The 12,624-nt window shown below is 43.4% G+C and overlaps 1 protein-coding gene across 1 annotated transcript in view; it reads left to right on the top strand.

Annotated features, from left to right (window-relative positions):
* Window positions 1-6,555: 6,555 nt before the first annotated feature.
* LOC138455434 (uncharacterized) overlaps window positions 6,556-12,624 on the top strand; it is a 79,778-nt gene continuing 73,709 nt past the window's right edge. Inside the window, exon 1 of the mRNA XM_069607106.1 lies at window positions 6,556-6,655. Within this exon, the coding sequence (XP_069463207.1) occupies window positions 6,638-6,655 (18 nt within the window). The 5' untranslated portion in view covers window positions 6,556-6,637. The remainder of the gene's footprint in view (window positions 6,656-12,624) is intronic.

The raw sequence follows: 12,624 nt of genomic DNA, 5'->3' as shown, positions 1-12,624 counted from the left end.
CCACGGACATCTTTGATTGTGGTCCCACTCAGCTTTATGTTGCATCATAATACCAAATAGCGTGGGGTGAAGCACTTGCAATTGACTTAACCCATCACACACCACAACCATGCACACCCCATTCAGCATTACTAAGCTGACAGATAATGGCAGATAACAAACGTTTCTTTATGTATTAAATAATTTAGCATGCAATGTTATTTTATATCAATGCCTATTTTACCGAAGCACGTTGTCGAAAAGTGCGTATGATGTCATGTTGTACAATGTTTGACTATATTATGTGATGTTAGGCTAATCAATGACAGGATCCAAATTCAGCTTTTGATGTTCATTTTAAGAGTCATACTGTGTTGGTGTTCATGTAGTGTTGCAAGGAGTTCCCTGTCTGTGCATATTCTGAAATCCATTGCATACAATAGCCTTTCATGCCTAAGAATGCTCTCCTCTGTGTAACTGTCTGAGTTTTCATGATCTTATATATTGCTTTCTTCCTGTAAGAGGCAATTACTGTTTGGCCCATTACAATCTTGTATCCAAACATGTGTACCATTTCCCTGTACAGTTGTAATTTCTTGTCAAGGCTTTGTGTCCCTTGTTGGCTAATGGAGTTTAACAATAAGTTTGTGTCCAATTTGCATGCCTCGTATGCAAGGGAAGCTAACAGGCCATCGACATTTGCACCAGCACAGACATTCCTGGGAATGTATTGTCATCTAGATCTTTCTTAAGTTGCTGAGAGAACAGAGTAGCAGACCCAGTATATCCCTGGGGTAGCCTAGTCCATGTTGACTGAATTCCTCTATGGGAAAATGGCAAAAGAATTTGACTAGCTATGTGTGTATCTAGTGAGATTAAAGCAGAGCACAGATCCACTACTGTAAAGTGTGTGGCTGTCGGTGGGATACAGCACAACAGTGCAGTTGGACTGGGCACTACCGGAATGATAGGATAACAACAGAATGTACTGCCCTCAAGTCTTGTACAAATCTGTAGGGGTTCTTACTTGGCTTCTTAACAGACAGTATCAAAGTGCTACAGGGGCTAGCAGTGGAGACAATAATATTTCGTTTTAGTTGGGCAGCTATGATAGGGGTTATTCCCTCCCCAGCTTCTGGTTTCAGCGAGTACTGTGGGATACGGGGTAGCATCTTAGAAGTATCAGCATTACTGATATATCCTATTTTATTATCATGGCTAGACCGCAAAGAGTCTGACAGTGTATTGATTAACTCTGCACCAATTGATACTAGCTTGCCTGCCAAAACCTGGAGGGTAGCTAAAACAGCCTCAGTAGTCTTAGTGGGAACACTCAAAAATACATCTTCGGTTGAACAATAAATGAAGCAATTAAGTTAACATAATACATCTCTTCCAAGGAGTCTGACAGGAGGTCATGTGCTAGGGAGGAATGCATGTGTGTCAGTAATGGGACCCAATGTAACTGGGAGCGGCTCAGGGACATGATGTACTACTGGAATGTTGGATATCCCTGTTGCTTGCAATGTTTCTGAGGACAGTATTACATCATCAGAACATTCACATCTAATTGCATATTTATTAGCAACGGTATCTACAAAGCAGGGACTACCCATGAGCATCACATTTAATGTATAGACACTTTTAATCTACCAGCATCAGAGGAATCACAGTGAGGTTATCTCTCGGGCTGAGTCAGAATGGCTCCTGTTCAATCTGTCACTTTAACGGTTTGTTAGGAAGATTCTTTGGTGCATTAGGGTTTGGAAAGGGACCAGTCATATTAGCATTAGGAGTCATGATTGAACGTGGCACAGTGATGTTGGGATTTAGGGGGAACCTCTTCATGTGTATTGGGGAAATAATTTAATTGGAGTCTATAAGGCGATTCCATTTTCCAGTGTGTTGTTTGCTTGTAATAGTTACATGCATAAGATCCACATACTATCATTGCTGTCCCAATTACCCTATTGGGTTGCATTAGGGACTCCTTTACCCCTGATGCTACCCCACCCCGAAAACCAACCCAGAACCCTCCCTTTGCCCCAAGGGTTACCTGCCCTTGCACATTTTGCAATTGCAGAGTCAAAAATGTATTCTATGTATGTTCTTTCCTTTGTTCCTGGCACACCACACAGTGGTTTGCCACAGCCACCAGCTCAGATAATGGTTCATTTTGCCACCCTATACAGATTGTTCTAAGTTGTATACCAGAAACAAATGAATTAGCTATCACTTCATACACTGTTTTATTGAGCTTAGTTATTTCAGAATGTTGAATGAACACTAGGTTTAGCAGGTCCAAGTGATCCCCCAATGTTTCACCCTTATTTTGCTTGCTATTTCCTACCTTGCCCCAGTCGGTCTTCTGGGGTCCCCCTCTGGGATAGTAGTGACCAATCTATTCCTGGCTTGTTGTAGGGCATCACCAGTACCTAGATGCCTTATGTCCCGTTCCCCTTGCCTCCATACTAATGTCACGTCTGCCTGACCTCTGGAGGCATACTTACCATCATAAGCCGATTCATATCAGCCCAGGCAGGATTATTGTGCAGAATTACAGTGATTATTTTTTGAATAAAACGCTGAGACTCTTTCCATATGTTTGGAAAGTCTTCGCCAAATGACGCAAATCCCCAGGAGTCCAAGGAACATGGACAGGGACCAGGTGGGGATCTTCCCCTTCTCCTACAATAGCCCCAATAGCCTTTCTGAGAGGTTCTTGAAATACTACAGCATCTAGCATTAACGGGTGCTAGACATCGAGAAACTCACATGTAGCACTATTGTGATTGGTAGGTATTAAGCACGCTATAAAACCAATTAAATAAATAAACAAATACATAAAATGGGTAGGGGAACCCTTTGGTGGCGCCTCCATCTTTTAGATTGTCCTTTGACAATATCTGTCCCTGGCCTTCTCAAGAAGGGCAGAGGGAGGCTCAGCACAAAGCAGCTCAGAGCCAGTCCTGTATCTGAAGGGAAAGGCAGCAGGGCGGGCAATGCTTAAGCCCTCCACTGGTGCCAGTTTATATGTTCACAGTACACATTTGTCTCACTCCATGCTTCTACCCCAAAATGCTCATCAGTCTCTTTCTATAATTTTTTTAGAGCATGTGATGCAGAGGTGTAAAGACTTTGCCTTGCCCATACACCTCCCAGGAGTGAAAGGTAGATCACGATTGGCTAGGGCAATCTCACCAATCAGGGCAGAGGGAGGGATATGTAATCAGAGCACAGGAAATAGGAAGTTTGCGTTATCTGGTTCAGATCAGAAGTGGAGGATGACCAAGAGACTAGCAGGAGGCAGGAAGGAGGGGCGGAGGGGGGAGGCATTAACTGGAGGAAAGGTGTGGTATTGGTTTAGTTAGTGCAAGCGGAATGCAGAGTGAGAGTGCATGTGTGGCAAATTACTAGAAAGGTTAATGTAGAGCGTGTATGCGAAGCGTATGACAACAGGGTGAAAGGAGGGTGTTTCAGTAGGATTAGTGGTTGGAGAATGTAGCAGTAGAGTGGAGGAGGGAGCAGTAGCATGGAGGAGAGAGGGGTAGGGTGGAGGAGGAGCAGTAGAGCTGAGGGGGGAATGGAGCACAAAGCAGTAGAGTAGAGGAGAGTAGTAGTAGATGTGGAAGGAGAGTAGTAGTGGAAGGAGGAGCAATAGTAGTGAGAGGAGTAGTAGCGCGAGCAGGAGGAGCAGTATTAGTGTAGGAGTAGGGGAGTAGTGAAGTGGGCGTAGAAGGAGTAATGTTAACATCATAGGATGGCAGCATGAGGAAGGCGCAGTAGTACATTGGAGGGAAAGAAGGTTGGTGGGGAGGAGTTGAGAAGAAGAGGAAAAGGCAGCTTCGAAGGGCCAGGTAAGAGTGAGTGTGACTGGTTTAAGGCAGATCCGACAGACTAAGTGCAGACACTGCACCCAGCTCTTTGTATAACTCTAAGGGGAGCTAGGGTTGGGACAGCTAGGAGGTCACTGAGGGAGTCAGTGAGCCTGCAATGAGGGAAACTACCTTAGCCTAAGACCAGATATTAGACAGTAGGGGTTACCAATCAATAGTACTAACCAGGGTTTATGATGCCTGGGCTAGGGTGGGCATCCCGAGGGAAATGAGAGAAGAACAGCCCTAGTGCCGCAGGCCAAACCCGTTGCAGCACGGACCCTACATTGAAATACCGATCTACCCCTTTACTAAAATTACCTGACAGTTAGTTTACAAGTAGAAACTGCTAGAAAAAGAATTAAAACCCTTTAAACGTCTCGCTGCCATTTGTGACACCTGCCTCCTGCTAAAATAATGACTCCATTCACAAAATAGTCTATGATCTGTGTTTACTTCCGCTTGGGACCTCATCTGACGTTTTTGGGTCTATACTTCTGCTTGGGACCTCATATGACGTTTTTGGGTCAGTCAGTTCTGAGGGGCGTTGTTGGGCATCGAATCTGTAATGGTGGCCCTTTTGGATGATATTGCTCTGCTTCAAGATGAATTGGCAGGAGTAAAAATAGTCGCATATTCGGTGAGATGTACAGAATGTTGGCCCGGCTTCTTGAACTAGCATAATGTCAAATTTGGTAATGAAAAAATACTAAAATAGATTCTACTATTTTAGAACTTAATCCGGCAATGTTCCACACAGCACAATGCTCCTTGTCCAACCTATCAAAACTGTGAATTGAATTAGAGAGTACCTTCTCCTCTTGGCCCACACTATGTGAGACAATTTCCTCTATCATGAAAGCTTCAGGTTTGGTTATATGTAATTTATTAATATTAGGCTCTTTTTTTTAATTGAAATTTTAGCTGAAATTAATCACCTTTTTTTCAATTTTCCATACAATTTTTACATAGAACATGAATTAATATAAAATTAACAAGTACATAATCATATGTTCTAACGTTTCTCTCTGTGATGACACCCTACGAAATCTGCAAAAGTTTTCTTGTATGGCAATTTGTTTGCCTTGGGCCAGGAGATCTCGAGTAGGCCAAAGATTCAATCTCATACTCAAGATTGCCATACAAACTTGAGGTGAAGGAGACTTCAGCAAATAAACTCCCACCTGCCCCATTTTTTTATCAACATAATGACTTGGCGAGTGCTTATATTGTAGGCATAAGGCACGAGTCTCAATCCAATCATGGAAAAAGATTTTCTTTTTTGCTCGTACCGGGTTCTGAATAAGGGTTTCTAGGTCAACCTCAGCCAAGATCATAACCTGATAAACATATTTTGTCCATCTCTGTACAAATCGATGTCCAGAAGTGAACAAATATGTAGATAATGTAGCTAATATTGACCCTTCATTTGTATTCAGGAGACATTTTCGGAGTAGCGCACATAATTGCCAATGATATTTTGCACTCAACGAGATAAGACCTGGTTCAAATCTCAGCAATGGTCCTGGGGTTGATTGAGGCACATTTAATATTTTCCTCCAGAATTTGGCTTCCAGTTTGTCTGAAACTTTAATATTAATAATGAGTCTTGCTTCCAACCCATATAATAAGATCGGTGTTACTTTTTGTAGCCAAAAATGTAATGCAGGAGTAATAGTACATTTACCAAATTTGTGCAAAATGAGTTTAGTTTGTGATATTGCCGAGTTCAATTTGTTTTGCAATATCTGCTGATGTTCCACAGTTGATGAATTAGCTTCAAATTGGGAACCCAAGTATTTATAATGCAAGACAATGTTAAGGTGATATTCTTGACCATACAGGTGTACTTGGTTCTGTGAGTTGGTTTAGGAATATCAGCTACTATCTGAGATTTTTTTAAGTTCATCGACAACTCATTTGCATCAAAATAGGTGGCAAGAGCAGATATTAACTTCTGTAACCCCGTCGGAGTCTTGGAGATCAGCACAAGATCGTCAGCATACCATAGCGCTTGAATAACAGTTGAATTCATTTTACGTGAATCAGAAGATGTGTTAAGGAAAATAACTTTACGTCATGGATGAAAAAATTATTATATTAGGTTCTTGATCTATCTTAACGACAGCCTCGTGATTACATGGAATAGTTTATATCTTATTAAAGTTGGAGTGGGAATCAGATGGTTGACACGCCCACCATAAAATCTCATTCTGGTTTCAAGGGGGGTGAAGAATCTCAATCAACTGGGATGGCATTGCTGTGGGAGCAGAGCACTCTTGGCCCCCGGCCTCTTTTCTGGAAGCACTTAGAATGTGTGTAGCTTGCTGCTTGCAGCACACAGAATGAAAAGGCTGTTTGCACTTTCACTGGGTAATATCGGGCTACTTTGGAAAAAAAAACCTGGAACCCACCATTTTCTCACTTGTATTTCTATGTGTGAAAGTAGACCAGAAACAAGGAACCGACGCTGGGAGGATGGCAGGGTGCGTTGGTTGTGGGTTCTGGGCATGGATGCCATCTGCTTGGACCTCTTCTGTTAGTGCTGTGACCCGTGCAGCAGGGCTTCTCAACAGGGAATTTAGAAATAAGATTATTTAGGAACTAAGAATGGTTAAAAGACTTGTTATTTTAATTACTAAGGTAAAGCAGTCCTCTAAATAACTAGTTGTATGATTGTGTTGGGCTTACAGGTAAATCCCGGAAAAGGAACAGTAGTTTCCAAGACAGTGCCAGACTCAAAGCTGCCTGTGCGCCCAGGTGGCAATAATATACCCTGCAGCATGAAAATGGCTACAAAGGTAAATAATCTGAATAGTATATGTTACCTTATAAGCTGTTTGTTCAGTAGTCAAACTTAATGTTACCATTTATATTCATCCATAATAAATACATGCCTGCAAGACACTGTCCCTTCACTAACACTTACTTTTAAGACATATTCTTGCTATTCTTTTACTCAGCTCCCTATACCTCTCCACTCCTCCCACAGACCCCTAATCACTCCCCTCCACAATCGATCCCTTCTCTCACACCCACTCCCTTCAGCCCACCTTTTCCTTTTATCTACCCAACCCACCACACCCAGCTCCTCCTTCTCTACCCATCCCTCCTATATCCCTAGCCCAACCCCCTGTCCATCCCATCCCTTACCCCAACCACCATTGCCAAGTATCCCCTCTTAGCATACCCACACATGAACACCTCACCACATCCCCTTGCAACGGATTCACCCTCACACATTCTGCTACACCCACTCACGTATAACCCTCTCTCCTCACCTTACCCGGCACCCACCGTATACCACCTCCATCCTCCCCATCCATCCCACCCTCAAGCCTTCACCTCCTCATTCACACAACCCTCTCTCCCTCAACTACTCTTTCCCTATCCACCCCCCCTCCACTTCCCACCCACTGCCTCTCAACCCCAACTCCTGCTTCACGCTCATCCTCCCTCCCCATATCCAATCCTCAGCCTCCCTCCACGCCCCTCCCTAGGTCATGCATGCCATCTACTCTTAGCTAACACCACAGTTTATCATCCACAGTCTGATCTTATTTCTACTTGTACACAGTCCAGGGTCCCATAATGCACGCGTTGTGGTCATGTATTATATTTGACATATATATTTGGATGTATCTTGTTTATTATCTTATGTATTGTGTAACTTCATGTGTCCTGAGCATGTTCACCAGGCCTGCATTCTGTGACGACAGTCTGCTATTCACAGTTTTACCTTCCTTCTAGTGTGACACATGCACATTACTTTCATGTATCCTATCCATGTAGCTCACACATTTTTATTGTATTCATTTGTTTCGGCAATTAAATGCAATGTGACACAGTGCAACACAGTGCAGTGTAGCAGTGCAAGACAGTGCAACACATTATAGCAGGTGTTAGGGCGATTTAGCATTTTTATGCTTCACCCCCCCCCCCCAGCACTTTTTGCTGGACTACTGGACCTTTTCCGTTCAATCCTGAATGAGTGGAGCCTTTTTCCACTCATTCATTCTTATGGTCTGTCATTTGGAACTCCATTCTGTGTATTTTACCTGTACTATGGAGTCTATTTTCTCCATAACTCTTAAAGGCATCTGTATTTTACGGTTTATAGTGAGTTTTTCAACAGTCACTATTTTGACATACCAATATGTCGAACCAAAATTGCCTATGTTTTTGTTTTCGAATGCCTTTTTTTGGGGGGGGGGGGTTCCCCCTTAAGCCCCCGTTTTTTTTTTTAAACCATCTTTTTTTTCTAACTAAACCAAATTAAACCCTATTAAAAAATCAAAATAAAAATGTGAAACAAAATTTTCGCTAATTTTGATTCGACATATTGGTATGTCGACATTTTTTTTCTCGAAATATTGACTGGATACCGTATTTTACTATTGCAACAAAGAGCTCCTTATAGCCAGTGTTGCTGGAGACCCTAAGGGTCCGCCTTTGTGATTATTTTCTTACCCTAGAGTAACTACAGTTCTCAAGGATACAGTGATACTTAGTATCGCTCCTAAAACGTTATAGATTGGCACCCACCACCTCATGTGGTGAGGTGCCAATGGGTCCAGAGTGTCTGGGCAGGCAGGAAGTGGTGGAGTAGTTTTCCACCCCCCCTGTCCTTTGCCAGAGTGCCTGAATACGACCAGCTCCCACTGCGTGTCTGGCTGTCCTGATTGGACAGCCAAAAGCCCCTTTATGTAAGTTGTTGAGACCGTTTGCAGAGGAGTGTGTGCTGGAACTGTATAAAAGGTGAGGCTTCTTGAGTGAAAAGCAAGTTGACTACTGGAAGCTGAAGTAACTGAAGAAGAAGATGACCAGAGACGCCTGCAGACCCTTTACAACACCGTGAAGCGGCCACTGCTGTCCTGACGCCATTTTTTGTGTGACAGAGGAGCTCCGAAGAGGATGACTTCTTCTCTTTGGCTTTTGGGAACAACCAGCCCCAAGACAAACTTTGATTTGAGCCATCTCCTCAGGTCCTGTGAGTTTCCAGAGCTGCGGAACCCCAATACCAGGAGACCTGCTGTCCATCATGGAAAGGCCGAATCCGTCCACATTTTTGCTGAGCCCTCAGGTACACTCCAGAGATCCGATCCAACTTACCCATACCCCTCATCAGAGTGCGGGACGGCAGGAAGCAAAGAAGATCGACTGGGTAAATTGCAGCTTTTGTTGGTGCTGCAGAAAAGGTGCCAAGACCGCAGAGAGTCCAGAGATACTCCCTCGAGACTGCTGCTGAGAGATCTCGTCTATTGTCCTGCCTTCAGTCATCAGACCAAGGAATCCAGAATTCGGGTCAAGAGCTGCAACATCGCGGAACATCCACCACAAACATTTACTTCTAACCTAAGGTACTGTGGGGAAAAAGGTATTGCTTACCTGATTCCAGAAAGTCACTCCAGAGAATTGGAGTGCACGTAGAGGTGTCCAGGGCAACCCTGCTTGTGTCCATTTAGCAAGCCCTTTAACGGGGTCTCCAACGTTGGTTAATTCTTCTTGTATCTTCCTTCCTAGAGACTAGTAAGTATCCACAAAAAACATTTTATTTCTACTACATTGCAAGACTTTAAGCCGCTATGAACTGCCTTTTCGTTAGGGTTGTGTTTATTTAAGTAATTTACTTCATGAAAACAATGGTAGGCCATTTATCCTTCTTCCTGCAATCGCTTTCCCTTAAACCCTCACATACTATCATTCCTACTCCTCACCCCAGCAGTCTTCTCAAACCTATCCCCCTCCTCTATGCCACCCATCCTTCATCACCTGATTCAATCGCCTCTTCTCATGAATTTCCCCACCAGATTATTCATGCCAGCTGTAGTCCGGTGTATAATCTATGCTTTTTTTATTTTACCTTATTTCTGGTGGGTATACCAGGAGCATTAGTGCCATGCATTCTGATCATGTGGCATACCACCCAACATTGCATTAATGTGTTTCTGCAGTGAAACGCCATGTAAAACAGTGTGGCACAGAGTGTTGCAATATAGCACTTAGTGGTAGAGTGTGACGTAATATAATTCGGTGTAAACTGTAAACAATGTAATGCAATGTGATTCAGTGCAATGCAGAGCAATGTAATATGATGCAAGCACCTATCAGAGCAAGGTTATGTTGTATTATATCTGTACCTGTGAATTCAGGATCCGCATCTTGTCAATTATCTCCCGACTGAACACTGACACCACATGGACACACTCTTATTGCTGCCAAATAATAACTGACGCAACCATCCACACATCACAACCATGCACATCACAACCAGCAATACTGCTGACAGTTAACGACAAGGAATACATTGCTATGTCCTTTAAGACATTATTCCATCTGGCACGCAATTTTGTGTTCCATATCTGTAGCTATTTTCTCTAAGCACAGTGGTGCAAAGTTGACATTGTGCCACGTTATGCCTTAATAGGCTTTGTTAGGCCACATTATGAGATGTTAGGTTATTGTATGACAGCGTGCGCATTCATGGTTCACAATTTGTGGTCAGTTGGCCATGGCCTCCCTTCTGACTGCCCACCAATACTTCACAGAGGCCCAAATTACTCTGCCTCATACCTTACATAGGGTCATGATTCAATGAGGCCAGAAATGAGCCATGAATCAGCAAGCGACAGAGCCATCTTCCATACTACCATGCAGACATGTGTCGTTAAGGAACAGCTCCCTAGTTCTGCTAAATCGTTATACCATTCAACTTCAAAATGCGCTGTTATAGTAATGTCCTTTTAAAAAAACTAAAAACCTGCTAAATGATAGCGTTCTGCAAAGGCATAGTGAACCCCCGTTTATTATGCAGTGTCCGGGTACAGTCCTCTGGAAACCCAAGATCTGGCAAGGAACATATAAGACATTTAACCAGAATATAATGCTTTCCCTCTTTAGAAGCCCATCCCTTCCTACCCTTATAACTATTTTCACTGTATCAAGTATCTTCACAAGATGTTTCACACGAATAGCAGGCTTTTGGCGGCTTTCGCAACATTGAACAGACCACTGTGTCATTTCTATTTTTATACCCAAATAAATAAAAATGAATGTCTTTGGAGGACTTGCTATGCAAGCTGCAGGACAGTTGCATTTTCTGAACTCTGGCTGCTTAAACATTTTAGGAAGCGTTTACTCAGCAGCTTCATATTAGCGAGACTAATCCAGCTTCAACAGGCTTACAATGGTAAATATGCTTCCAGATTGGTGAGGCTGAAAACCCATCAACCAGGGAGAAACATTGACCGGTACAGAACTATTAAGAAAGAAGGCATTCAGCCTCTGATGTAAAGGCGCTCCTTCTAGAGGTGAAATCAGCCATCCCCTCAGTTAAAACCCGGATCCACACAAATTACACCTATTCTAATACACAAACCTGATCTTGTGGTTCTACATGTTTGTCAAGAGACCGGGCGAGTGGTATGGAAGAGTTGGTGGGATGGCTGTGCAATAGTGCCCTGTGGTGTGGGAAAGTAAAAAGTGGTCAAGTATTGCCACATAGTGGAGAAGTCGACAAGAAAGGTTCCATGTGATAATATCCCCGCAAAAATATCGTCATACAAAAAGTTCGCCATATTTTTGCAGCGATATTACCCCATGGAACCTGTAGGGGGACACCCCTGCAACCCCCATATATTTTTAAAGGGAGCAGGTGATACCCCCCGCATCCCCCCCACCCATTTGTTTGGCCTGAATTCGAGGCAACCAAGGACTCCATTGCCAAGTGGATTGCGTCTTGCGTTTCTAAAGCAAATCCTTTGCAAGGTCTTCATGTCCTTGGGAGACTACATGTGGATTCTACCAGATCTAAGGCAACATCTGCAGCATTCCAAACGCATGTCACTAAGACCTGCAGGACAGCGACATGGGCTTCTCTCCATGTGCTTTGTAAGCACTTTTCCCTGGATGTTTGCTCCAGACATGATACTTGATTTGGTAAGGAGGTACTGTAAGGCCGTATCAGTTGGAGCCATCTGGCACATGCCGTCCCCTCCTCCCCAGTACATTCTGAATGTGTAATGTGTCCCAACATGTTCGAATGGAGGGGGAGCATCTGAATCTTAGAGTATTGAAAATTACCTTCCTTGTGATTTAGGCACTTTTAGTCATGATCTCTTCCTCATTCACAACTGCCACCCAGCAACTCCCTCACACATAGCCCAATGTCATCAACTATCGCTTTGCGTAAAAGCTAGGGAACTGCAGGTTGGCTTATTGGGGGGTGGTGTTTTATAGGGGAGTGACTATATCAGGTATTCCACATATCTAAATCTTAGAATTCAGCATCTTTCCAGCTGCTTTCCAGGATGGCCTGTTTCAGGAGCAACCTCCAACCAGTTGTGAAGAAGGGAGAGACATTGGCTAAGAGTACCAGAAGCTCTCTAAAGATAATCTTAAGATGTTTTACCCCGATAGGTTCTCCTCTTAGGCCGCTTCAGAGATGCAAATTCCACCTTTCCCAATGAAAGACCCCAAAACTCTCTGTGCCAGGGTTCTCAAAAGGTATCCTGTTCACTGTCCAAGTCTCTTCACACATTTGACTGTGTAGAATCCACTAATTAAGGCAGTCTTCTCTGAATGATTGTCGATTTTCTTGAGGTACAGCCTCCTGTACCCTGATAGTGTAAATACCAGGACCACCAGTTTGAATGCTTTACTAAGTCTGACAACATTATGCAGCTTGCTATACAAGAGTGAGTAGGATATAGACCACTCCATATATGCATGTGACTTCTGTATGCCTCATAGAGTGATGGCGGCAGCTCTC

This window comes from Ambystoma mexicanum, chromosome 1p (genome assembly GCF_040938575.1).
Source record: "Ambystoma mexicanum isolate Mex_15411 chromosome 1p, UKY_AmexF1_1, whole genome shotgun sequence".
Lineage (NCBI taxonomy): Eukaryota > Metazoa > Chordata > Amphibia > Caudata > Ambystomatidae > Ambystoma > Ambystoma mexicanum.
The sequence above is the reverse complement of the archived record's forward strand: the minus strand, read 5'-3'. Positions and strand labels throughout refer to the sequence as shown.